A 26,577-nucleotide genomic window follows, 5' to 3' on the forward strand; every position below is an offset into this window, starting at 1 on the left:
CACCTTTATTGAACCCTGCAAGGCGAACGTGCAGCAAGAATAACATTAATTGGTACAAGCCTTGCAGATTTTTCGCACCTACGAGTGTTGAATGTTGATGAGAAGGAGGAAGGGGAGCTCGAGCAGGGCGAAGGGATGTTAGACATGGAATGATGGAGATAAAATGCACACGTTTCAAAATTATTTGTCATTTACAAAACATCCCTCTGTCACAGTTCAACACTACACACAGAAGCTCTCATAATAACCTACTTATTGAAGTACATAAAACATGTAATGGCATAATGCCGAATGCATAGTGTTTTTGCAATAGTAACCTACTTTTGGTGTGAGCTTTAACATTTATTCTTGTGATGATAAAATGTGGAGGACGGCTCCAGAAAATACTAGTTCTCGTGGACATCAAGTTCAGGTTTTTGTTTAGTAAGTTGACATTTTTTTAAATCGGACTGCAAAAAGTACAACAGTTTATCCTCATCTTTGAATAGCCGTGGAGCCAGAAAACAATCAACTAAAATAAATAAGTACATAAAATAATGGGTCGATGGATATATGATGGATGGACAGAAAATGTAATGGAAGAATGCATCAAGGATGGAGGCTTGTTTAAAATGAGACACAGTATAAACAACAACTGCTGAAATACCCCCACTGGTTTAATCAAAGACGCCTCTGTTGCCCCTCCCAGCTGTGTGTCAGTCATATAACACACGCGCGCACACACACAGACACACACACACACACACACACACACACACACACACTGCGGATGTGTGTTGTATCGTCTAATGAAGCCTTCTTTGTCCCAATGTCACAAGGTTTAGGCTGCTCCAGTGCTGAAATGAGGCCCACCATGCTGAGGTTGTGGTTTTGAAGCTCTGGGTTTAGAAGTCGCAGCAGCGTCACCTCCCACTGAACAGACATCCTGGCAAACACACAAACACGCACACATACAATCCGTACCGCTTTCCTTTTTGTTGTCGCTGAACTCATGGAGTTATAGGCGCTCACTAAGATCACAGATATGCCAGGCCTATGTACTGAACTGCAGACAATCCCTCTAATGAGAGATGCCTAATATAGTCACCTTCAGTGTTTGCTCGCTTCTTGTCTTTACTTACTACAAACACCTCCGCCATCTGTCTGTATCATCCTGTTTCATATGCATATTCAGGGGCTGTTCAAAGCAATGCGTGATTCTTGTCAGGCTTGCCTGCTAGCAATCAGTGCTATATGCATTTTTGAGGTGTGGGATGTTTCCGCACGCAGCTTTGCCCTAACTATCAGGGGACATGATAAATGATCCCATGCACAAACACTCTACTGTACACATCCTTGCACTATCCCGGTTGGCATATCAGAGCTTGTGATATAGTCATCTATCATTACATTTTTCCGCTTCTTACAAATGAGGAGAGAATAGCATGCCAATTAATCTTCATCTAACACCCACGGTGCCTAGCAAACATCCCAGTATCGCTGGGGCTTTCTTCATTTTTTGGAACTGGTGTCCGCGCTGCCTCGTTTATCTCTCAGACGCTCCTGCTTTCATTGCTGCACAGGCCAGGAGAGCGGAAATCCAAGTATTTTAGTAGAAAGCACCAGAAATAAGAACATTGATACAGTATTAAAACCCGGGATTAAAGTTTAATAGTCTTCTCCATGAGTGCACACGCTGCCGAATCAGCTTCAATATTGCCTGGGGTACGCACAGCTCACCCCTCCCCTCCACAATATGAAGATAGCAGTAAGAAGAGAGACAAGATTACCATTTTGTTCTCGGCACTAATTGCAGATTAAAGACAACAAAAAGTGGGTCCGGCAGATGAACATGTCACTACTTTGTCACTTTTGCTTTCAGAAGAAAGGATCCACTATTAGCCTCACGTCGCGGCCTTCAGTGCAAATGACTGCTTGAAGGCAGCAGGGGCCTGTTGCCATATGGCACGAGACGGCGACTAAATTGAATAAACAGAGACGATTTGCGAAAACAAAGCAGCAGGAGTGCATCATTAGACAGCGGTCGTCGGCGACAGAGACCGCAATTCAAATAGGCAGAGGGGGTCACGCGGAGAGTAACAAAGTGCGAGGATCAGTGTGAGGGCTGCCATAGTTAATTCTTACATTGCTGGCTCCCATCCGGCTAAAAGGCAGTGACAGGCATCAGATATGGCTATAGCTATACATTATGTTCCTGCTAAAGCTGTGGGAATATAGGAGGGTTAACCTAGGAGTGCTAACGGTGATGCATTATTCATAGACACATTTTTGTTATGGAAAAATCTATCTCAGGGAGGTCAAAGGTCAATGTCAGCACCGCTTCAGGGATTCAGAGCTGAACAGTTCAGCACGGTCAGAGGTTGGCATAAGAGTGGAAACAATTTTTACAACTAAAAACTGAAACTTTCTGAGTCCTTGAGAGTTCTTCTCGTTTTCGTATTTGAACAAATGTTGCAGCGAAAGCTTTCCTCCGCCTTCTTTAAGTTGATATAATCAGATGTAAATTATTTAAACAAATTCAAGGCAGTCATAGAAATCCCACAGAGAAGCACATTCCAAAATGACACAAAACACTATGTAGCAGAAAATTGAGAAATTATAAATATTGATCAATCTAAAAAAAATAAGTTGGTCACTCCATGGTGTGGTTCAGCTGTTTTATTAGTACACTCAGTTGGCAGTTTATGACAATACAATTTCTGCTGTATAGCCTAGCTTCAGGTTGTGAAAAAGAAAAAAATTCACACACACATCAAAAAAAGATTGTTTGTGTATAACAGTTTTCACACACTGATAAACAGTTCCCAGTATATATCACTACAACGTCTAGAGAAAGGCCGCTCCAGAGCCTCGGGCCACAACCACAGAAGCTTGTGACCCTGTGATACGTGCTTTGACCAGGAACAAGCAGCAAGGCCCTGATCACAAGACCTCAAGGTCTTAACCTCATGTATAAGGAGGTAACAGTTCTCCAATGTATCCCTTGGCCTTGTGGACAGGTTTATAGCTGATGGGAACAATCTTGAATTTGATCCATTTTAGTATTTTTCCAGAATGAGGGAAGGACAGGTGAGATGTGAGCCCTGCAGCGGCTTGCACATAAGAAGCTTCATTCTAGAATATGTGCATACATGTGGATTTGTGTGTGTGTGTTACTCTGTGTGTTACTCTGTGTGTTCACAATGCTCTTACGCTGTTTGATTGGGAACAGATTGCTTGTAGGCTGCGGCACATCCACTCAAAGTAGGTCAATAAAAAGCAGGTTGACTGTTTCAGTTCACAACATCTAATTCTTCCGCCCCCGTATACAGCACTATGGCTAATTTTAAATCCTCTGGGCCAGTGATGTATTTGGGTTAGGGTGTCACATCTTTCCACAATCTAAAGGATTTTTATGAATTTTTTTCACTGCTCGAAAAAACCCAACTGGGGCCTCATAAATACCGAACGTGTCCACCATGGCCCCTCGAGGACATGAGCTCAGCCATCTCATTACATCAATGAGTCATCACTGCTGCCGGCATCATCATATCAGATCAAATGTAGACGCACAGTCATTGTTGATTCTGTCTAATTGTTTGTGTCTATTGTTCTTCCTCCACTAATGAAGGAAATTGGCCAAGAAGCGCAAGGAGACGCTGAACAACACCCGCCAAGAGATGACAGTCATGGTCAACTCCATGGACAAGAGCTACACGGAGCAGGGGACCAACTGTGACGAGGCTCTGTCGTTCATGGACACACACAGCCACACGCTAAACACACACAGCGAGTGTGCACTGACGGTCAACGGACGCAGCGAGTGTGCCCTGACACTTAAGAGTCGCAACGAGTGTGCGCTTACTCTGAATGCCCGAAGCGAGTGTGCCCTAACTCTCAATGGCAGAGGTAAGAAGTTCTGCAAATTCATAGTCACACACACACTGGGTGTTGGTAGGAGGCAATTTATTTGGTTTGGTCAGGTGAGGAAGAAATCAAACTTTTGTTGTTGTTGTTTTGTTCAGTCTTTTTTTCACAAAACATATCACTGGATATATGAAGTATAAAAGAGAAATTGCAAAAATATTGCCAAAATACAATGACTGGACGAGAACTACATCTCTTCGCAATAAAAGTATTTATTTTTTAAACTTGAAATATAAACACTAGGAAATCCTTGAAAGACCAAGAAGAGTCTTGGTCCTCTTCCAAGTGAACTGTGGATTTATGAACATATTTAGGAAATGAAACCCAAACATCAATCTTGGCATCAAAGTCCTTATTTGCAGTGTGAAAATATCTGTCATTTATTTAAAGTCAGGACTGGAATTATATTTGTTTTGACTCCCCCTTTCAAAAAAAAATCTCCAGATTAATGGAACAGTGGCTATCAAACCTCAGTATGACTGAGACATGTATGTCTTTCTCCTTTTCGTATCATTTACCACATCCAGTTGCATAAATTAGCATTGGAAATTGATTTTTAATGAAGAACAGTCTTAATGTCTTTGTTGTTCTGTTTTCGCATGGTTCTAGCCGAGACTTTATTCGGCCCCTGCAAATGATTTGACAGTAATTTTGTAGCTTTTTGAAAAACTATGCGTTGTTACCAGCGCTGGTTGTATTTAACAGGGGAACCGGCTTCTTCAGAACAGTTCAACAGAAATTACTTTCATTTGGCACACAATACTTTGATATGATTTTTGAGAAAGATTGTTTGATTTTTTTTTTTTAGTTTTTGTTCTTCAGCTGGAGATTCATACTCCTTCCAAAAGCTCTCAAGGGGTTTGATCTACCCTTTTAACACATTCCCTTTTTGAATCTAGTTTCCCATTAGTTAGTAGATTAAATAAAAGTCTAATTAAATCAGCAATATATCAGTAATTTACAATTCTGATGCTGATACCTACACTATACTATAGTTAAAGCGCTGTTCAATGTGGGGTCAGCGAGTCCAGATAGCGCTTTTTGTCAAAATCAGTGAATATTTCCTCACGATATGCTACCGGTCTGTACTGTGAGTGCGCTGAAAACAAATTCCAGTGTTAATACACAGCCTAGGCTCTGTAAACGGGATATTCACCGATTTTGCACCGAACAAGCATTTTCCAGAATCACTGACTCAACCCCCAATAGACGCCTTTTATTTTGATTAAGACTTAAGGCTGAGAAGTCTTGAGGTCTTAAACTCAGCACCCTACTGTTTCCAGTGCATGGTGGAAACACACAATAGATGTTCTCTGGTGCGATCATGACCTTTTAATTTCCTCCATGCCAGGTTAAAGTTAATATGTTGTTAATGGACAGCTGAGCTAAATCTGCACCCAGGGCTTGACCCGTTATAATCCCAGTCAAAAGCATCAGATTAAAACCAAACAGCAGCCTCTGTCTCTGCACCCCTGCAGGGATTGAGCCCCCCAAAAACGGCCTGACCTTGATTAACTGTCTGTTAGTGTGGATGCTCAAATCTTTACCCTCTGTCTGCCACGGAAAATGATTTAAATGCATTACTTTTGTTATCAGCGTAAGGGCTTCAATACTGAATTTAAGCCCTCTTGCGCTCTCAATGACCTCAAATGACTGTCAGTGGTGTCAGGTTGGCTCAAAACATCATGATTGACGGATTATAGTCCAAACCCCATTACCATGGAAGTTGGCTCTGTTCATATTGCATGAGGAGAATGTATTCTGTTTAGAGTTGGGATGACAAACCAGGGGCCAATGACATTTACTCTGTTGCCTGTATGTGTATTGCTCTGCTCTGGTACATCAAAGGTAGTGATGGTAGTGACTTTGATATGTTCAAAATATTGCAAACTTTATAGTTCCTTCAAGTTAGGATTGTAAATGCATCTTGTATTCCGATCAAGGAAAAGGCATCACTGAATACATCAACACTTTTGATGTTTTAAAGTAGAGCTGAAAAGATAGATATTAAGATAGTTAGTAGGATAGTTGGTAAATCAATAACTTGATTGACGGCAAGTAAATCAGCAACTATTTTGAAACTATTTTTTATGAGAAATGCCAAATATCACTGAATATTTGCTGGTTTTGTTAATAATTTGTGATACCAATACATTTGTTTTGGACTGTTGGATGACACAATAAGATATTTCAATATATATTTTCAACTTGAACCCCAGAAACCTGTGATAAACGTTTCTCACTATTTTCTTGACATTGTACAGCGCAAATGATTATTAAAGTAATCACCATGTTAACTAATAGGGAAAACATTTGATAGTTTCAACAGCGGCTAATGTTTGAACACTTTCTGCAATGGAAGTAACAAAACTGTGATTTTGCTACTGTTTTTTCTGTTATTACCACAAAAGTCAAATGAGAAGTAAACATGCTGGCACTGACTCACCAGGAAATCTGCATGTTGTTTCTTGCCTGTGGTCCCATTCCACCACAGGTCATCCAATAATGATGTGTTTTAAGCAACTGACTAAAGAGACATTGTGGAAATGAAAGAAGTCTGGCTTTCACACAATATCTCATTACTGTGTGCCGACCTTAAAACATTTGTTCACTGCAAAAATCACTGCATGTTAATAAACTGCACCATAGTTTGTTTTACTGCCGTATCAGTGTGTGTTTGTGAATAGTGTTGGTTGTTCTTCTAAACAATTCAATGTATCATAGGTCAAGTGAGAATAACATGTGTTTGAGTATCAGTGAAGGGTCATTTTGAAAGTGTGAATTTTAATGGTACAATTTAAATTGTGGTATTAATATATTGAGTCATAGTTGTGCATTTGACCTCGCTACCAATAAGCAATGTTAGACTAATTGACACCTTGTCTTTTGTTCCTTCTTTTGTCTCTAGTTGCATCATCCCCCTCTTCTTTCACGCTGCCTAAAGCCAACACTCTCAGTACCTCCATCCCCACCAACGCCTATTACCCAGGTAAAACATACGCTGGATTTCCTCACGTTAATCTTGCATGTCAACAAAGAACTGCCTACAACAGTACATGTGCAATCGATGTAGAGTTGAACCAGAAGATTTGGAATTCAGTTATCATAAAAACCCACAAAAGCTTCAGGATAATTTAAAAATCAACTTTGTTTATACACAAATATTAATTAGTTTCATGTTCTTGCTGGGAACCCTTTTTTATGATTAAGAAAATTAGAAACCGGTTTCACAAATGAGCAGTTGGATAATTTGACTTTAGATGGGTTTACGCCCTGCTACATCCCTAGTAATAAAAGGAAGTGTTTGATATCTTTTTGCCGAGATGTAATTTAGCTATTCAATTCTGACTTCACTTTCTTTGAATCATACGTCCTATGTAATCAGATTACAGCTCATTGATTGGATGGAGTAAAGGGCAGCCTGATTTATAATCAACTCAGCTTAGTGTGTAATTAGCTTTTCTGTAAAATATGATACGTTTCTTATTATGCTGCTTGGCGAGAAACCAAAAAAAAATGTCCATTATGTTTTATTGTTGTTGATTTTGTTGTGGATTTATCTTCGCTTCTTTTAATTTACTACAACTTTCTCTCCCTCCTCCAACCTTCTGCACTTGTTATGGGTGTATGAGCAGATCCCTTTGTGCCAACCGCTATCTTAGGTGAGACACATTTTCTTTTGCCATTGCTGATGACTATGTATTCTTACTTCTACGTTGAAGAAAAATGAAAGTGCATTATGTTCCTAAAATGGTTGTTTGAAGACTTAACTGTGAGGATTAAAAAAAAAGCACAGATTTATTTTTCTCCCATTTTTTTTTTGTTGGTTTGGTTGGCTCTTGTACTAAAGATGGCTTCCTCACCTTCATAACCTGCCTGCTGCTTCTCCTCCCCTCTCCCTTTCCCCTACCCCCCGTCAAATGAGGGACTCTCTCTCTCTCTCTCTATCCCGGGCTCAGGCTGGCTTCACTCCATCCCATCCGCATTGCGTGTCGTGCGTGTGATGTCACATACATGTTTGACCTCTCATATGCATGGACAGACATGTGGACTGGATGTAGGGGGGAGTGTCTAAGTGTGGGGGGGGGGGGGGGACAACGTGGGCCCTAGCGCCATGGATACAGTGTGCTGAAGCCCGAGAAGACACACAAACAAAATTTCAACGTGTGAGAGGGAGACTGGAAAACTCTTAGCGCTCCCTCAACAAAAATTGCACAAAAAATAAAAATAAAATAAAAAACACCTTACGGGACAGTTCTGTCCGAACATCTAAAGTCTTGCATTAGCTGTGCTGCCCTCCCCTCCCTCCCCACTCTCCTCCAATACGCATTTAACTCCCCTCCCTCCCTTCCTCCCTCCCTCCCTCCAAAACAACAACCTTTTCTATTATTCTTTTTAATGTAGCTCCCTGTGCCTTTGGCTAACTGCTAGTGACCTACTTGTTTTTGTTTTGGTTTTTCCAGTTGTTTGTTCATCCTGTTCGATGATAAAATAGAGTTATAAAAGAGGAGAAAAAAAAGCATTTTGTTCTTCTGTTAATTATCGCTGGCCTTTGTTGAAAATGCAAAGCAGCCCCGAAGAGCATCACTTTAAACAAGCTTTTTATACTTGCAGCCCACATGGTGTAGCTGCTAAGTGGGGCGATAGAACTGTGATAATTAAATACTCAAGGCCAAGAAGAAAGATGCAATAAGCAACCCTACTCCAGTTTCACCACAAGCACCATAACTGTGTCTACATGATGCACACACGCCTTACAGTACAGGGGCTTGCTTATTTATTTTGCTCACATTTGTGCAACATGAAGCAGCGTCTTTCATCATAGGTGGTGTGACAGCTGCTTATGTTAGTTCCACATCTAATGAAGCGCGAAACAATTAACAAGAAATTACAGCAGCCAGCAAAGGTTACATGCCGTCAGTTGTAACGCGTTCACTCAGAGCGTTGTCTCATCAGTTGAAGTTAATGATCAAAACTGATTGGATCATAAAAGCATCGGTAATGTTTCTGAATTCGTCACACACTCTTTTCTTCTTTTTTTTTAAAAATTGTATAAATACAGGTGTCACCACTGGCACGTGCATCTATAATTATAGCAATTAGAGAGATACATTCAAAATGTCAGAATACTCCAAAGAAATAATTGGTATCATTTAACGATGCAAGTCGCAGATCTGAAACAATTACAGCTTTGTTCTAAAAGACGACCAGTATTTCACCATTACTTTCTCTCCCTTGAAAATCCATGACTTCCCCGTTTTGTTCTTTTACTTTTTTGTCTTGCTCTGTTGAAATTGCCCCCATCCATCCACTCTACATCCCCCCTCCCCTCCCCTTGAGTAGTCTTTCTACCTATGGGCAGTTTGGACTGAGAAAGGCATGTGATCGTGCCCTATAGCGTAGCTCTAAAACACACTCTACTGTGACAGGTTCTCATAATGTATTGTTGCTTATCCCCTCTCTCCTCTCTCTCCTCCTCTCTTTTCTCTCTTTACATACGTAACCTCTTATGTATCTGCTATCTAAAAAGTGCCCATTAATGGTAAGTTTTTTTCCAAGTGGGCCCTGGGTTTGGGGGGAAGGAGGTGGTGTTTTTTTTTTAGCCAGTGAAAGGCTTGGACATTACGCCATTGATTTGCATGACCAGTGGACATGTTAGCATCTCACCACCACCCTCCGTGCCACCAAAGCCACCATTAGCCTGAGCATGGTCAAAGTACGTGCAGTGCCCCATTGGCAGCATCATTCCATGCATTTTTCCTCCCCATCTCCGCTTCCCTACCGTTTTTCGTTTTTGATTTAATTTCTTCTTCTTTTCTTTTTCTTCTTTTTTTTCTGGGGAATAGCGGGTGGCAAGGGTTGTAATCCACTCTGTGTCTGTGTGATGCTTCTGACGGTGCCTGCTGAAACATGCTCACTGTGCCCCCCCCCCCTCCCTCCCTCCCACCTCCCCCACATCCTCCTCCATGTTTCTGGACACCCTCCATCGTCCGCTGGCTTCCCACAGCATCTGTGCCTCATGTCGGCCACTGACTGGATTACCGTGTGAAAGAGCTGAAACGGACTCTGACTTTCAAAATGAGCTTCAGCCTTAACCAGCATTATGTATTGTCAGTCAAAAAAATCAATGAAAACTTCATCTTCATGTGGATACTTACGATCGCTCTACACAGTTTCTTGTAACTGAGGACCACTGACTCCTTTTATTCTGATAGTAGCCATATCTAATGCTAATAACGTAAGTGCTACATTTAAAGGTACTATGAAGAACTTTTAAATGTTCATGAAACAGTCCAAAAAATATTTTTGATGAAAATAAATGACATGTTAGGGCAAACGAGAACATAAGCAAAAAGCACGCTATTTGTAGTTATTGTTAATGCTCGGGTACAACTCCCGCAAACTTAAACAAATCTATTTACTGCAGGCAGACGGGAACATCCTGTGTCTACTGAATGTTACTAAATCAAAGTTTACTTTGCTTCTACATCGTCTTATTGCCATTCTTTATCTTACATAGTAACATATAAATACATTACCTCATCAGGATGCCTCCTGCGGTCTCTCTTTCACTTGCTTTCTAAACTAATGCATGCTTCGCCAACAAGTGCTAGCAAAGATCTTTATGACAGCAGGTGCTTGCGTGGTAAAAACACTACCGTTTCTGTCCAAAGGAGCTATTAGTATCAACAGTAACTGAAAGTTCCTCGTAGTCATGGCCCCGTACTTTAATGGCCTTAGGCTGCCAACAGTAGGACTGTTACATTAAATATTTTCCAGCCACACACTAAGACAGATGGACCTGAACCTCCCCACCACATGACTCATCCTATTACTCAATGATGTTGTGTTGTTGTGACCATCCATAACAAACAGATTACTAGTCTGGAAAGTTGTTTGTCAATCTGGTGTGTGGTGACATAATGCTAAACAGTAAATGAGATAATGGGCCATCTGTTAATGGGAACACTTGTAAGTGTGATATGAACTGGTGGTGTGAGTGACAACACCTAAGCAACTTAACACAGCTTTATTTACTTATAACAAATATATATATAGTTAACCTTTTAGTATACAGGTAATCTCATTGAGACAAAGGATCTCATTGTCAAGAGTGACCTGTTTTGGACATATATGTTGATAAACTCATAAAGTGCCACTGCCATTTACTGCTTCAAGCATTATGTCAACATGTGTATCTTATAACACTACACTGGTGAATAACCCTACTCTAGCTCCCTACCTTTCTGTACTTACCTGACCTGCTCTGGCCTGTCCCTGTGTTTCTGTGCCCCACAGACGAGAGCCAGAACATGGGCAGTGACACCAGCAGCCTGGTGCAGTCTCACACTCACTCTCTGAGGAAGAGGGAGCCGGTGGACGTGCCGTACCAGACGGGTCAGCTGCACCCAGCCATCCGCGTGGCCGACCTGCTCCAGCACATCACCCAGATGAAGTGCTCCGAGGGCTACGGCTTCAAGGAGGAGTACGAGGTAGGACGTAACACCCCAGCTGTTAAGCCCCCTACCCATCACCACCACCACCACCATAAAGGATGCAAACACAAATAAAGCACGGTGATAGACTTGTGACATCTCCACATAGATTCTTGGGTGGAAATTTGTATTATTCTAATACAAGGCTTCATCAGTGTCATGGTGTTCAGCCCTGTGTCTCTCTCCCTGTATCAGTCTCCCTCTTTCTGTCTGTCTGTCTGTCTGTCTGTCTGTCTGTCTGTCTGTCTCTCTCTCTCTCTCTCTCTCTCTCTCTCTCTCTCTCTCTCTCTCTCTCTCTCTCTCTCTCTCTCTCTCTCTCTCTCTCTCTCTCTCTCTCTCTCTCTCTCTCTCTCTCTCTCTCTCTCTCTCTCTCTCTCTCTCTCTCTCTCTCTCTCTCTCTCTCTCTCTCTCTCTCTGTGTTTTGCACCACAAAGCAGAGCTGTTTTGTTTCTCCCAAGATGCACTTTTATGATAAATTGTTGATGTACCTTCGTCTCGGTGTGTTTACGGTGTGATTAATTTTGTTGTTCATCTGTTCCTTGTTGTTTGTAGCGATTGTGCATTATGTGTGTGTGTGTTTGTGTCAAATGCTGCTGCTGTGACAGTTCCCCATGGAGACTCAGCTGTAGGCCGACTAGAAATGCAACGCCCCCTGACACCCACACACGCATTCACACAAAAAGTGTGAGAAACGGTTAGCTACTCTGTTAGCTATGCAGCTACTGTATGTCCCCTTCCTTTTGGATGCATCTGGTCCGATTAGTCTACTGCTACCTTAAGACTGTTGTCACATAACAGCATTGGTAATCTGACACTGTGCCTCTCGCTGACACCAAAACAAAAGATTTTGCCCCAGCAGAGCATCACTCTCATTCCCTCTCATTAGTGCATGAGCCTGGCAGGGTTTGGCAGCGCTCCAGGCTCATCACCGTCCCCCTTAGCACCACACCAGCCGGCCTGATCTCACCCCCATGCCCTGCTCTAACAGACTGGCTTCAAGCTATACTTTCCTGATTCTTTGTTTTCTAAATATTTAATCTGTATCGCTTCAGTCTTTCTGTCTGACGTCACACTGGCTTTGTACGCTGACAGTATTTCCATTTTTAAATTCTGAAATTCTGTCTTTATCACCGTTTCCTAGGATTACCCTTACAACATACATGCCAATGTTTTCCCTACCCCCTGAATGCATTTTTCTGTATGTCCTTTCTCTTGTTTTGTCGCTTTTTCTGTTATTGACTTATCTTCATTTCCCTTATTTTCCTTGCTTTTCATCTCCCTCCCTACTAAGTGTTGGCCAAATTTATCAGTAATTAACTCCCCACTTCCCCTTCATGACTGCAAAATTAAATAATGCAGCCCTCCCATTGCTACCTGCATGCCTCAGATCATTGAGGGGCCAGAGTGCTCTGGGCTGCCCTCCGGTTCTTATCCATTATGGATAAAGGTGTTTTTGGGGTTTGATGCGGCCCGCATAGCACAGATGTACAACAGTCAATCAAAAGGAACTGCGACACAAATGAACAATTGGCCCCTGTACCCCTTAATCCGCTGTCATAAAAGGCCCATAGAATCCTAAAGGTGCAGTGTGTAGAATTTAATGGCATTTTTCATAACAGACTTGGTAGAAATTGAATATAATATTAATAAGTATGCTTTAATTAGTGTTTAATCATTTGAAAATTAAAGTTGTTTGTTTTATTTTTCATTAGAATTAGCCTTTCATATCTACAAAGGAGCGGGGCTCTGAGGCAGCCATGTTGCACCGCCATGTTTCTACAGTAACACAGAATGGGCAAACTTAATGGCCACATGCGTTTTTATATGTTTGTAGGGTTTCCTGGGAAATGCACCTGACAAAGAATAAGTACTATAGAATAGATAACCAAAAACATCTTCTCCACATCGCTTTTTATTGTGGAAAGACTTGAGACAGTTGTGGATGATGCCATCTTTAGTTACTAGCTTCGGTAAATATTTGTAGGGGAGGGGTTACCAAGGGAGCGTTGCAATCTAGAACTTTGACCTAATAATGCCACTAAATATTCCAATATTACACACTGCACCTTTTTAAAGTGTGTAATGGAGCTCATTCTCACTTGGCTAGAGCGATTCATTTGTATGTGTTGTGTTCCGCTGCTGTCTTCTCTATATATCGATCTGTCTTAAGGTCAATGCCCTTTTTAACCTTTTTCATATCTATATAGAGTGCCCCTCTAAACCTGTTGACTTACACTGTACTATATCTCTCTCCGACCCATGCTTCTTGTTAATCTGTACGTTAACTTTGGATCAGATAAACGAGGTAAGCCCACACTTTTGGTTATTTGTGAGTTTTGACCAACCTGTAGATGATATCACAAACCTGACTGATTGATGGTGCTTGTTGGCAATTGTTTTAAAGCCCTGTGAGCTCACAGCATCTCTCATACGTACTGTATATAGTGTAGTCTGAATTCTGAAAAGGGCATTTACCAACGCAAAGTAACCGAAGCATTGGACAGCCCACAGCTGATGAAATGTGTGAACCAGTGACATTTATTTTTACTTGTCACGTCAAGTCCTTACAATGTCACTGTGATTCATTTAAATTTTCTTCAATAATCAGAAACTATGAGGTCCATAAATGCTCCCCAATTCGGATGTTTCTCTATGAAGCTTTTCTAAAGCACACTAACTGCCCCATCAAAAAAATTAAAGGAAAGTTACAACAAAAAATATAGATTTTTTTTTTTTTCATTTGTTAGATTATTTGGCCAACCAAACAAATTATATGACTGATAATTGGATAATTGGAAAGACAAAGGACACTGCCTAACACTTCGAACTTTGCAAACTCAGGTTGTGTACTTTGCTAAAGCCACGTTAGATATGTATCTATAACAAAATACAGTATAGATTGCATGTCCAAATTCCTCTGCACATTGACACAGTTTGATCAAACCGAAGGCACAAAACAAGTTTCGGTTGCTTCATAAATGTGACAGTATCGTTGTTTTTTACTTGTTTTCAGTTTGTTTTATGTGAAGCTAATTTGCATCTAGCCTACTGTGAGAAATGAGAATCCTGATTATTATTTAAGCTCCAACCACAAATGAACACTAGTCAATTAGAATGAGTCTCCTTCTTTCTCACACGGTAAATTGTTTATTAATTCAGAACCAACTCACTAAACAATTCTGCTTCTTTGTGCTACCATCCTGTTTTATTTATTGTATTTATTTATTTTACTTTGCCATGGTGTGCACTGTATGCCAAGTGCTCTGTTGTTGCTTAATGTAGGGTTTTTTCCCCACAGTGATTGTATGCAGAGAAAAGTACACTGCTTTTCACTTACAGTAAGTGGTTACAGACAAAGAAAACGGCACAGCATACAACTGTTCTGGGACTGTAGTACAGCAGGATTCCTGTAATTAAAAACATACTAAGTTGGATGTTGGCCAATGGGAATAATTTGAGGATGGTGAAAAACTACATGCATATGCACTGCAGTAAAGGAGAACAATGACCTTTACTACAAAATTATGTTTTGCAGATGGGGCCATCCATTGTTTTTTCAATAGCTGTCTGATTATTTATTTTTATCTCGTATTAGTCCCTGTATGGGTATATAGCCATTGAAAGCCTTCATATAATATAAACCTCTTTGGACAATAACGGTTTTATCAACAAAATTTGTCTTTTTTGAATTCAGGAGGAAAACAGCCTGAGGAGTGAGACTATATAGTGTCTAGACAGGCAGGGTCACTCAGTTTAAGAGAGGACCGTTATAAAGTTGCCCAGTAACGCCTTTGGGCTTGAAGATGATTTGTCTCCAGGTGCCTGATATTAGAGCGGTATCCTTCAGAAAGACAGAGAGAACGACATTGGCCCCGTGCATTTACTCAAGACATACTGCCACAGACGGGAGTGGCCTGGCCCTGTATAATCCATCTCTGAGACAATGCCTCTGTCTACATTGGAAGGATGGGACATATTTTTAGCATATTAAAGCTGTTTCTCAGTGAAGTCAGTAATCCGCCGGACTTAATAGAGGTATATGTCCTTGTTTGGTGTCTGCAAGACCTTTTTATATGCTAGACAAACGGCCGTCAAGTCCTAGAACACTTGATGATTTCAGACAATGCATCCTTCTTTCTCAGACCGGGCTAACCACACTAAAAGGAAAAAAAAATCCCCAAACAATCTCTTTAACCTCCCGACAAATGTTCTCGAGTATTTACTTGCATATGCTGTCTGCATTGTTACTGCTAATGTATGAGCTGACTCTTTGGATGTGAATTAGCTGCCTATCAAAACCCAGAACAATAACATGTTTTTGTCCGGGGCCAGTCTGCTTGGAGCCAAACCCCCGCCCTTGCCCGAAACAGCGGCAGACTGGCAGCGAGCAGGGGAGATGTATTTTCATAATTTGGCTTAATTGTGCCTGGTGTGCCATCAGAATGGAAAATCTCCCCAGCGAGAGGTGATACATATTTCATGAGGGTAATGTGAGCGGAGCAGTTTTTGATGTACAGACGATGAGCTGGCTTTATTTATTTATCTATTTTTCTTTGGAGCTGATTGAGTCCTTCAGATGAGGCAGACAGACAAACAGACAGACAGACAGACAGACAGACAGACAGGCAGACAGACAGGCAGGCAGGCAGGCAGGCAGGCAGGCAGGCAGGCAGGCGGCCGCTGTGGTGGCTTGGCCCGGCAGAGAGGCGCAGGGGGAGCGGTTTGAGCGTGACACCCGCATCCTCTTGCCCCTAATAGCAAGCGCTGTTTGACACACTGCTCTCTGGGATCCACCATGTCTAATAATGATGTGAATATATCTCTCGCTCCGTCTTCCTCTATTGAAAATTTCCAATGTTCACTTATTTTTTTATTTTTTTTGTAGAACTGAAAGAGAAAGAGGAAGCCTGTGTTCTTTAGCCTGGTTATCATTTAGAGTGCTCACACACATGACACCATATTTCATCTCTCCTTTCTCTCTCTCTGTTCTGCGTTCTATCTTTTCAGAGCTTTTTTGAAGGACAGTCTGCGCCATGGGACTCTGCCAAGAAGGATGAGAACCGCATGAAGAACCGATATGGGAATATTATTGCATGTGTGTACAAAGCAACCTCCTGATATATATATTTTGTGTGCTCCGTTTCCCCCATTCTTCCGGCTGATTTATTGGCCAGAGCTTGTGACTCCGGATAACTATAAGCTGCTCAAACAGAGTTTTTCTTATCAGCCAACAAGAAGCCGGCTTTGACCTTTTTACCAATCTGCTTTTATATTCATCTTTGGGCAGCATCGTCTCTCTAGTCGTGAGAAATAAACCGTGCAGCATACGGTACATAACATGTAGCCTCCTGCAGTGTTTATCAAATTGAATTCATATTATTATTCAAATGTGTGCTGTAGTGGGATGCAAATTTGCAGATTAATGCTGATTGGACAGTTTATTTTAACCCTCTTTTAATTTCTGCTGTCATAAGACTACAAATTAAATTATACATGTAGAATAACACAAATGAAGACAAATTTCCTTTATTTGAATATGAACACAATATAGAGTCACGACTGTATTGGTTTTATGCCACAATTATGTGTGACAATGAATGCATGTCCCCATTTAAAGTAATTGTATTATGCTTTGGCCTATTGTTTCCACATTGTTTTCTCGCTCCATTCTCAACATTGACATTATCAACCATTAATTGAAGGTTAAAAAAAGGTCTTCTATCTAGCGGGTTTCATAAACCTAATGTCTGATTTCATATCGTCAACATTTTAATCTGACAGCAACATCATTAGTTTTGTCATACAGGCTCAGTACCAAGTCTGATGCCATTTATCAGGCATGTTGCATTTCTACAACTCCTTTCATTTGTGCCACGTTGTCATACCAGTCTTGGTCATTCTCTGATTCCTCCATCACCACTTTTTTGTCCACATTCCTTCTTTTTTTACTGTCCGTCTCTCGTTAATATGATTAATTCAACGCTGGTTTCTTCTTCTTCTTCTTTGCCTGCCTTCCAGATGATCACTCCCGCGTCAGGCTGCAGGCCCTGGAGGGGGAACAGAGCTCCGATTACATTAATGCAAATTACGTTGATGTAAGTACACACACCAGCCAGCGCCACCAACGCAAAGGTCACTGCGCTTCCTCTCCGATAGAGAGGGAGGGAGAGAGAGGGAGAGAGAGAGAGAGAGAGAGGGCGCTGGTGCCACCCGTCACAGGGGGCCTGAGGGACAAAGTGGTCCCTGCTGCCTGCCCATCACGCACGCACACACACACATACAGACAGAAGCACACACACACACACACACACACACACTGCTTTTATATTCAACTTGAGAGGGCTGCTGTATTTCTCTATTCATTGGATTTATTAAAAAGAATGAAGATCACAGTCTGACAGCGCTGGACTTTGCTTTGAAAAACAGCATGAAAACATTGTTAGAACCGAAAAATTAGAGGAAAAGCTCCCATGGATGATTAATTAGCTCAGAACAATGAGTGAAGCGGAGAAATGAATACATATAAGGGATAGTAAGATGCACCAAGAGAGCACAATGCGCTGCCGTCAACATCACAGAGCATAGACACAGAAAGGATAAGTCCAAGTTAGTATTGGCTGCTATAGTGCTTTGGTTGCTTCATTTACATGAAGTCATTTTGTCAACCTTTATCCATCAAGTGAACGACTTAACCACACCTCATACCTAATTGACAAGTTGTTTGTTTGTTTTTGACTCACAATATTGATTCAATGTGTTGTCTCTCTGGTCAAGGTTCTTCTTGGATAAGTTTAGCGAGCTAGTGGATCTTGGTCTTAGACTGTTGGTCTCCATCCAAGTCTGCCATCCACATAGATCTCCTCCCCAATGATGAAGATGCATTGTAGCGTTAACAATAACACAGTCATACAAGTGCTGGCTTTAGCAAAAGGGACAAGCATCTTGTCATTGTCATGGTTGTCATGTCTGGACATTTTAAGCGAAACGAGCGACCAACCAATGTTGTCATTTTCTGGCGAGGACAATCTTGAAAACGGCCGAGCTGTTTTTCAGCCTCAATCTGCTTCACATCGACATGCAGCATCTGCCTTCTCCTCCACCGTTAAGACACTTAAAAAAAAGAATCACACGGACAGACCAGTGAATCACACTAAGAGGCAGCAGCAGTTATCTAAAGAGGTGTTTGTTCTTACCACAGGAGACTACTCGCAGCACAGCACTTACACGCACACGTGTGCCTTTAGCATACCTTTACACTGAGTAAAAGTCGTTAAAAAGTAGCGTGAGACATGCCTTCCGTTTGAAAACAGATCTCCCACCACTTAACTTGCACAGTAGTGAACCTCCCGATCTGACCCGATTTGCCGTTGATAGGGGTGTTAGTAGCAGGATGTGACCAATCACAGCAGCCCACTGGCCTCTCTTAGCAGATGCTGCTGCTCCGAGTGTAATGGCCTGGTGCTGTACCTGACTTCCTAAGTGCTTTTTCTGCTCTCGCTCCGTCTCCCAGCTTCTCTCTCTCTCTCTCCCCCCGCCCCCTCTAATGTGGTAATTTGTAATCTCTTGTTACGCCTTCAAACATAAATTCATAATGCAAGGTGTGCCACGGCAAATGCAGGGGGCTTAAATTATTTACCTTTCCCGCTATTCAGTTTATGGCCCATTATGCCGTGAAAAGGGGCGCTGGCGGAGAAGACTCGCACAATGGAGAGAGTCCCATTATAAGATAAGAATATACGCATATTAAAGAGGGTCCTGATTGAAAAGGATTTCCACCGCACCGCCAGCCTTCATTGAAAAAGTACTTAGTCGAAAATGCAAGCAGATGGTTAATGATGTTTTTGCTCTTCAGAAAGCTTTTTAACCCATCTAGAAGCTTGTCCTGCCCAATAAACTCTTATACATACAACATTTCCCACAGTGTTTGGTATCATACTGCCTGTTATTCTGAGGCATGTACGACTAAGCAGGGCCAGTCGCTTATGCTTCCTTTCTCCACAGCTGATTTAGTATTTTCATAAGCATTTAGGAGGCAAGGAAACGTAGTGTAATAGCCTGTTGTCTCTAGAGTTGTGTTTGTGTGCACATGGGGCACAAAGAGGACTGCCAGGGTGATGTACTGGAGGGATGCAGTGATGTGCTAAAGACTTGAACATGTGCACAGAAGTGAAGTGACAAACACAATTTGTGTTTGCAAGATTACATTTTTATCAAAATAGCAAGGAAAATTTCATCACACTCAACGATTGTATTTGTTTTTGCTCGCGAGAGAGACTCCTAAAGACTTCAGAATAAATAATACATGTTTTCAGGGTCATGTTTGGGCAACTCAAAGCATTTGGTTAAGGATAGGTTGTGGTTGTCATTAAACATTGCAATAGTGGATTATGACAAGTTGGATATGTAGGATTTAACAAATAACACAATACCTATCCTTTTAAAAAGTGTTTAAAGGAACAACAGTAATAAGGCTAGTACTATATTATTTTCTTTGTTATTTATTCAATCATCTTCCTCTCAGAATTATCTAGTGACCCCTTGAGAAGTTGTGAACCACTGCCCTCCAAGACGGATAGACAAGATGCTAACGATGCAGAACCCAACTTAAAGTTTAAATTCGTATGGTGCATTGGTTCTGCATAATCACACAAAAAATAATGCAATGAATGACAAATTCCCACAAAACTACTGACACAGTAAATCTGGAGCTTTCAGGGCCCCTTAGGGTCTGGTGCCTTAGGGCAGTTCCTCATTCAGCCCAGTTAGTAATCCAGCGCTTGCTCTTCGCGGTGACTTTTGCGTTCTGCACAAGGTTGTCACACTTTCTACATCATAAAATAAACATTGCTAAAGAACATAGTATCATGTAATGCATAAAACGCTTCATTTACTTTGTTTTCTCCAAAGTGTATTTGGAAAAGCAAATAAGTAGTCCCTAAATGTATTTTTGATAGGTTTGCTACTCCACATGTGCAAAAAAATGAGCTAATCTAATGATATTCAGACTCAAAATACAAATTCATGCCTACAGGCAAAAAAAACACTTCACTGTTGCTCCCCACTGCTTCTGGAAAGGATACATGATCATTATGAAAAGAAATTCAGCAAAATACAGTTAACATAACACATATTTAATTCCCCCTTTAGTATCTTACACATCCCTGGAAACATGGCATGTTCAATTATTCATGTCAACATGGACATTTATGCATTTGTATCATGTACCTACTGTATACACATGCATCTAAGAAGCCGCGAGTCCATTTATAGTAAGCTGTACTCACCTGACAGCCACTGTGAGGGCCCGCTCTAATCCGACTGCGTACCGGGCCTCCACCACTTTACTTGACAGAAACTTAACATGAAAGCACAAACAAATCTCTTCTCCTCAGTCCAGAGATAAAGAAGTCATTAAAATGGAGGACAGTTGAATAGCTGAAAGAGCCCATGTGGATGAGAGAGAGAGAGAGAGAGAGAGAGAGAGAGAGAGATAGACTGAGTGAGAGGAAAATATCCTTTGTGTGTTTCTCCCCTTCATTGGAGGAGCGTTAATCACAGTCCAAGTTAAATTGAATATGAGTGAGATAAGCAGAGCAGCAGGGGTGTGTGTGTGTGGGGGGTGGGGGGTGGTGGTTGTAGACAGACAATCAAGAGGAGGCAGGGTCTGGTGAAGAGCCTTTAAGTCCTAATGTTTTGTTTCCTGTCTGCGTATCTCTGGAGAGACGACAAGGAATTGGACAAATAAAACTTGAAGGGATTAGAGTAATCCGTGGGACTGGTGGGGCCTTTTTGCGCAGATCAGTGCTGTTAGTTGTATCTCGGGGATTATCAACACTTTGGCTGCATACTCCAGAGGTGTGCTGCTGCGCATTACAGAGTGAGCGTGATGGAGAGTGTTTGTGCATCTCGTACCCAGCCGCATTCATCATCACTATAGGCTTTTCAGTCCTATACACTCACACAGTTGTTCTCAAAAAGCACTGAATGGGTTGCACAGTACAGGCAAACAGCTGGCAGCTTCACTATGCAGGGGTATTTTGGTGAACGGCGCACACATTTCTCCAAACAATTCACTCTTAATGTAGAGCAACAGTGAAGTGGATTTTTCGCTGCATTAACATGGGCACATCTGGGATTCCATACAGATTATATCAGCGCTGTTCATTGGGCCATTTAAAGCCTATTGTTTTGTACGTTTGTGATGTAGAAGTAAAGTGTCAACCTACATTGTATAGAAAATAGACTAAAACATCAAAGACAGGTTGTGTTTTCTGAGAGAAATGGCTTTGACACACACAGCTGGCCTTTTTTTTTACGAGGAGGAGAACGAAGCCACTCTCATCTTCTCTTCTCACTCTTTTGTTTCTCTGTGTTTCAGGGCTACCACAGGCCAAATCACTACATTGCCACCCAAGGTAAGAATACAAAAGTTTTTCCAAAAAAATTCAAGGCACTCTAGTGGGGAATTGTGTGGGCGGTGAGAATTTAAAGGCTGTCTTGTTTGTCTGGAGAGATGCCTGTATATGTGTGTGTGTACAGGTGTTCGTCGGTGCAATATCCCTCTCCAAAAACATCCCCATCGTTGTTGTTTACATACGCTGCTGCAAACTACTCTTTGATGCTCAGTCAAGTGTGCGTTCGGGAAATCTGGTGCCGCTCGGCGTGCACAGACACACACACACACTCTAACACTCTCACACACACACACACACACATACAGGCACAAACAGACACAGACACAGACACACACACACACACACACACACCGGCACACACTTACGGACCTCTGAGCGAGAGCAGAGCAGCACGTTTTCTCTCTCTCTCTACTGATGTTCCTCTTCCCATCAGTCGGTGGTGTGGGAGCGATTAATCAGGCGGTCTGTGGAGAGAACGCTGAATAAATAAATGGATTAGCTGACATGTACAGGCACATTTTGTTACTGTGTTAATCTGACCGGCTAGATTCACAGGGGCCAAGGAGCACTTACCATGACCCCCAGAGGTTAAGTCTGATTGATGGTTAATTGTTATGACTTTTTGTTGTCGAGAGCCTGTCTGTCTGTCTGTCTGGCTGTCTCTCCCACACAACGGGGCTGCATGCATGGGGATTTTGTGTAGCACTTTAGTGTGAGAGTAGAGAGAGAGAGAGAGAGAGAGAGAGAGAAAAAAAAGGATAGAGGCGTTTCTTTTCTTTTTTTTTGCGAAGAGGCCTTAATGGATTCACAATCTGCTTTGGCGGAGCTGGGAGTTGCATAATTACCTGTTTATTAGTGCATTGCCTCTCCTCCTCAGTGTCTCAATTAAAACAACCCTCTGTTTGCTCTTACTTTTGAAAAGAGATGGCATACCAATCAGGGCTGCGGGGCTCGTGTGTGTGTGTGTGTGTGTGTGTGTGTGTGTGTGTGTGTGTGTGTGTGTGTGTGTGTGTGTGTGTGTGTGTGTGTGTGTGTGTGTGTGTGTGTGTGTGTGTGTGTGTGTGTGTGTGTGTGTGTGTGTGTGTGTGTGTGTGTGTGTGTGTGTGTGTGTGTGTGTGTGTGTGTGTGTGTGTAAAACTTGGTACGCATTGCCCGTCCAAACTAAGTTGTCCATCAAGTGCCGTCTCTCTCCGCTCTAGTTCACAAAGTCGATCCACTTTAACAGGGGGCATTTAAGGATTTTGACCGGATTATTACGACTTCTATATTTGTCCTATAGTCATTAAGAGCATTCCATATTTCATTAAAAAAAATATGCATATGGAGATCAGCAGTCAAAAGAAATATTGCAAACTGAAAGCCCCTCTCTAAGATGAAAAGCTCGGGAAGCCAAACGCGGTTCCCCATTCAAGTTAATTATCCTCTGTTTTCTCATTGAGCTTGCATAATAAGTCCACATTTTCCACCGGCTGTATTTCGGAATGCAACGATAAGGATTTTCCACTGCTGTGTGGAGCCATCCAGTGTGAAAGAGACGAGGTGTGTGTGTGTGTGTGTGTGTGTGTGTGTGTGTGTGTGTACGTACGTACGCTTGTACAGGCAGCGTTGTGAGGACCAGTTTTAGCTCTGTGTATGTGTGGAAACATCTGTATTCTCTGGGAGAGCGGACCCTTTTATAATTCATCATCGGCTCCGGCAGACTGACAGGAAGGAAGGCTCTGTGTGCTGACACTGAGGCAGCGCACGGCCTGAGATGATAGCAGAGGCAGACACAGGCCTGTCTCTCTCAGTCAAACAAAGTGCATACTGTAGCACCTGAAAAAGAGCACCTGGGCATTGGCACCGCTGCTGAAAATGAGGAAGTAGTCCCTTCTTCTCTCTCTCTCTCTGTCTCTCTCTCTCTATCTCTCTCTCTCTCTCCTTTCTGTCTCTCCCCCCCAGTTAAAGTTTTCCAGTGAATGACACTTCCACTCAAGTCCACTGGGACCAGCGGTAGCAAAAAAAAAATTATGATACCTGAAATATTGCTGGATAAGCTAAAAAAAAAAGTCTTTTGGCATAAATTGGCTGTGGGTTGTTGAGGTTGTGCTTAATATGGCAGACATGTGGGACGACGTTGTCCCTGTTCTCTTACACTATAAAGTACAATGACACTCATTAGTTTGGGCTTTTATTGATGAGTCCCTTTACTCTGTCAAGGTGACAACGGCAGGTAGAACAGCTGTCACTCCATAAAAGCCTCATCGCCCAAGCCTCAGCTCCCTCATTATGTAGGTCATTCTCTCATCCAGGTGTGTGTGTGTGTTGCAGCATCAGTCTGTGCCACAACTGACTGACTCCCTCAGTAATTCACCAACTGCAGCTCACCTACTTAGCAGGATTGTGCGTGCAGCTCAGCCCCTCCATGTCCATTTTCACATGTTCCGCGGATCGTTTAAATACCCATTAGACACCAGCACAGACTGTGAATTGCGCCTATATGCCGGGGCCACAAACACACCCTGATAAGTTCCCTTGCATCCTCCTGGTGATGTGGAAAATATTCATGACGCAGGAAAAGGGGTTTGAATTTCATCAAGCAGTTTGCCCCCTCCGGCCGTCTCCGCTCTTCCTCCCCTCACCCTCCCCTCCTTCACACAGCCAGCCACCAAATGTCACCACCAGCAGCGCAAAAAAGTTTTATTATTTACAGGTTAACATCTCAAAGCCCAACGGGGGCTGAGGGGTGGGAGATAGAGAGAGCAAATCAATGATAAGTGAGTGTACATTATGCCAAAGTCTGCTGCATGTAATATTAATGTGTAAGAAAGGGGGAGTGAGTGTGTGTGTGTGTGTGTGTGTGTGCGTGTGTGCGTGTGTGTGTGTGTGTTGTGGCGGCGGCGGCGTATACCTTGCTAGGGGATTTCTACAGCTGTCACACTCCACGCTTCTTAAAGGAGGAACAGGCCTATAGTCCCAAAACACAGCAGCGTCGGCAGCCGCAGCATTATAGCTCTCTGACAGCTGGAAGTTGAAGCTGCTGGCTGCCGGTGTTTCCTCTTTTTCTGTGATCTGTGAAGTGTCTACTCTAAACTTCTCCCAACTAGGCTCCACGTGATGCAAGCCACACTAGAAACACTGTCGTCAACTTGTAGCTCCTTAAATGAACTTTTAAGCCATGTCTATCCGAAAATAGCTACTACTAAAGCAGATAGAGCCATCAATTAGGCTCTTGGTGAAGATGTATTTTTTTGACTTACTATGATCATTTTTAATCTATGCGTTTCTTGAAATGCTGGGGACAGTTTAAGTTGCAAACGGCTAGCTTTATAGTTTAAACAGTGGCCTACCAATTAATGGCACGTTTCATTATGTTTGTCTAATCCATACACAAACACAGATGCAAATCCCCCTCATTATCCCCATATGAGCAGGTGCTCGTGCACTCAGTTGTTACTGTATTAATTTTAATCTCCTGACAAATTTATTTTGCACTTTTATCTGTTTTTTTTTTTTTGTATTTCTAAAGCACTTTGTAATTAACTTTCAATTAGATATTCGATTATTATGATTTCTTAATTTTTTTTATTAATATGACCCTGCTCTTGACTGTTAATTTCAAATGTTAAGGTTTGGTTCAGTTCAAACAAATAAAACTGCTTTGTTAAGGTTAGGGAAAGATCAAGGTGATAGATAAAAGAACTCAAAGTTGTTTCTTGGCAGGGGATGGGATTTGAACAGCTGTCTACCATATAAGACACACGATTTTCTCACCTAACCATCTGCTCTAATGTCCTCCATAGAGATTGTACAGTGTCATTGCAACTTTGTCAGCTCTGTCGTTGCCCCTAACAGACATCAGTCGTTATTCAGCAGACCATAAAAGGTTGCTTTACAGGAATACATAGGTTCCTTCAGGCTTTTGAACCAGAAATAAAAGTTTTTTTTGGCATGTATTCTCAAAATTTTTCTCTTGGCTTTTTTTCCGGTTTTAATATCACAAAATGTACTACTCGTTACTACAGTGATCAGTGTCAACTGTTGGCAGGAGACATGACTACTTTTGAATTCCAAGCTGTTTAAAATCAAGCTTTTTTTTAATATATTGTTAGAAACACAAAACAATGAGCCTTACAAATCTCCAACTTCCTTCCAATTGTCCATTTCAGCTAAACTCATCCAACTCGTCTTTCAAAACACTTCCAAATTACAGCTGTTTGTGATTTATTTTTTTCTTACACACCTATAAATCAAGTGCCATCCTCACTCACTTATGACTGTCATCAAGTTCAGTATCTCCTCCTCACCTATTCTCTATGTCTACATGCGTACGGGAAACATAAATTGTCTGGGCTGAGGACTTGGCAGGAGGCTCCCATTAGATGATTTACCATATAAATGCCAAGTGTTATTGTGTTACTCAAGTCCTACACACCAGCTGTCCCGCCTCTCAGTCTCCCTCTTACCCAAACACTCGGTGTAGTGCGCCTCCTCCCTAAGGGGACTAGTGTAGGAGGCAGCCGAGTGGGTGGTTCAATCACATTGGGCGGTTATTGGAAAGAGTGGAAGTGACTGCTATTGGAGACTGCTGTCCTATAGTTACAACTACCTCATGTAAACCAGAGGCATTCTAAAGATACAAATGGGCATTGTACTAAGGAGCTTTGTTCCCAATTTCTAGATATGATATTGAGATGGAAATAAGTCAGCGATTTCAAGTTCCATTTTTGTTTCCCTTTCCGAAATACAACCATTTATAACACTCTGCGAAATGATCTACT

The 26,577-nt window shown here is 42.0% G+C and overlaps 1 protein-coding gene across 1 annotated transcript in view; it reads left to right on the plus strand.

The window, feature by feature from the left end:
- LOC307255153 (receptor-type tyrosine-protein phosphatase mu) overlaps positions 1-26,577 on the plus strand; it is a gene marked incomplete at both ends in the record, with an annotated part of 168,280 nt that overhangs the window by 119,493 nt on the left and 22,210 nt on the right. Inside the window, 7 exons of the mRNA XM_080033786.1 lie at positions 3,611-3,774; positions 6,815-6,895; positions 7,542-7,568; positions 11,206-11,399; positions 16,410-16,497; positions 17,421-17,497; positions 21,781-21,817. Coding sequence (XP_079889912.1) covers positions 3,611-3,774; positions 6,815-6,895; positions 7,542-7,568; positions 11,206-11,399; positions 16,410-16,497; positions 17,421-17,497; positions 21,781-21,817 — 668 coding nt within the window. The remainder of the gene's footprint in view (positions 1-3,610; positions 3,775-6,814; positions 6,896-7,541; positions 7,569-11,205; positions 11,400-16,409; positions 16,498-17,420; positions 17,498-21,780; positions 21,818-26,577) is intronic.

Source organism: Ammodytes marinus, assembly GCF_949987685.1.
Source record: "Ammodytes marinus genome assembly, chromosome: 9".
In the NCBI taxonomy this organism is placed as follows: domain Eukaryota; kingdom Metazoa; phylum Chordata; class Actinopteri; order Uranoscopiformes; family Ammodytidae; genus Ammodytes; species Ammodytes marinus.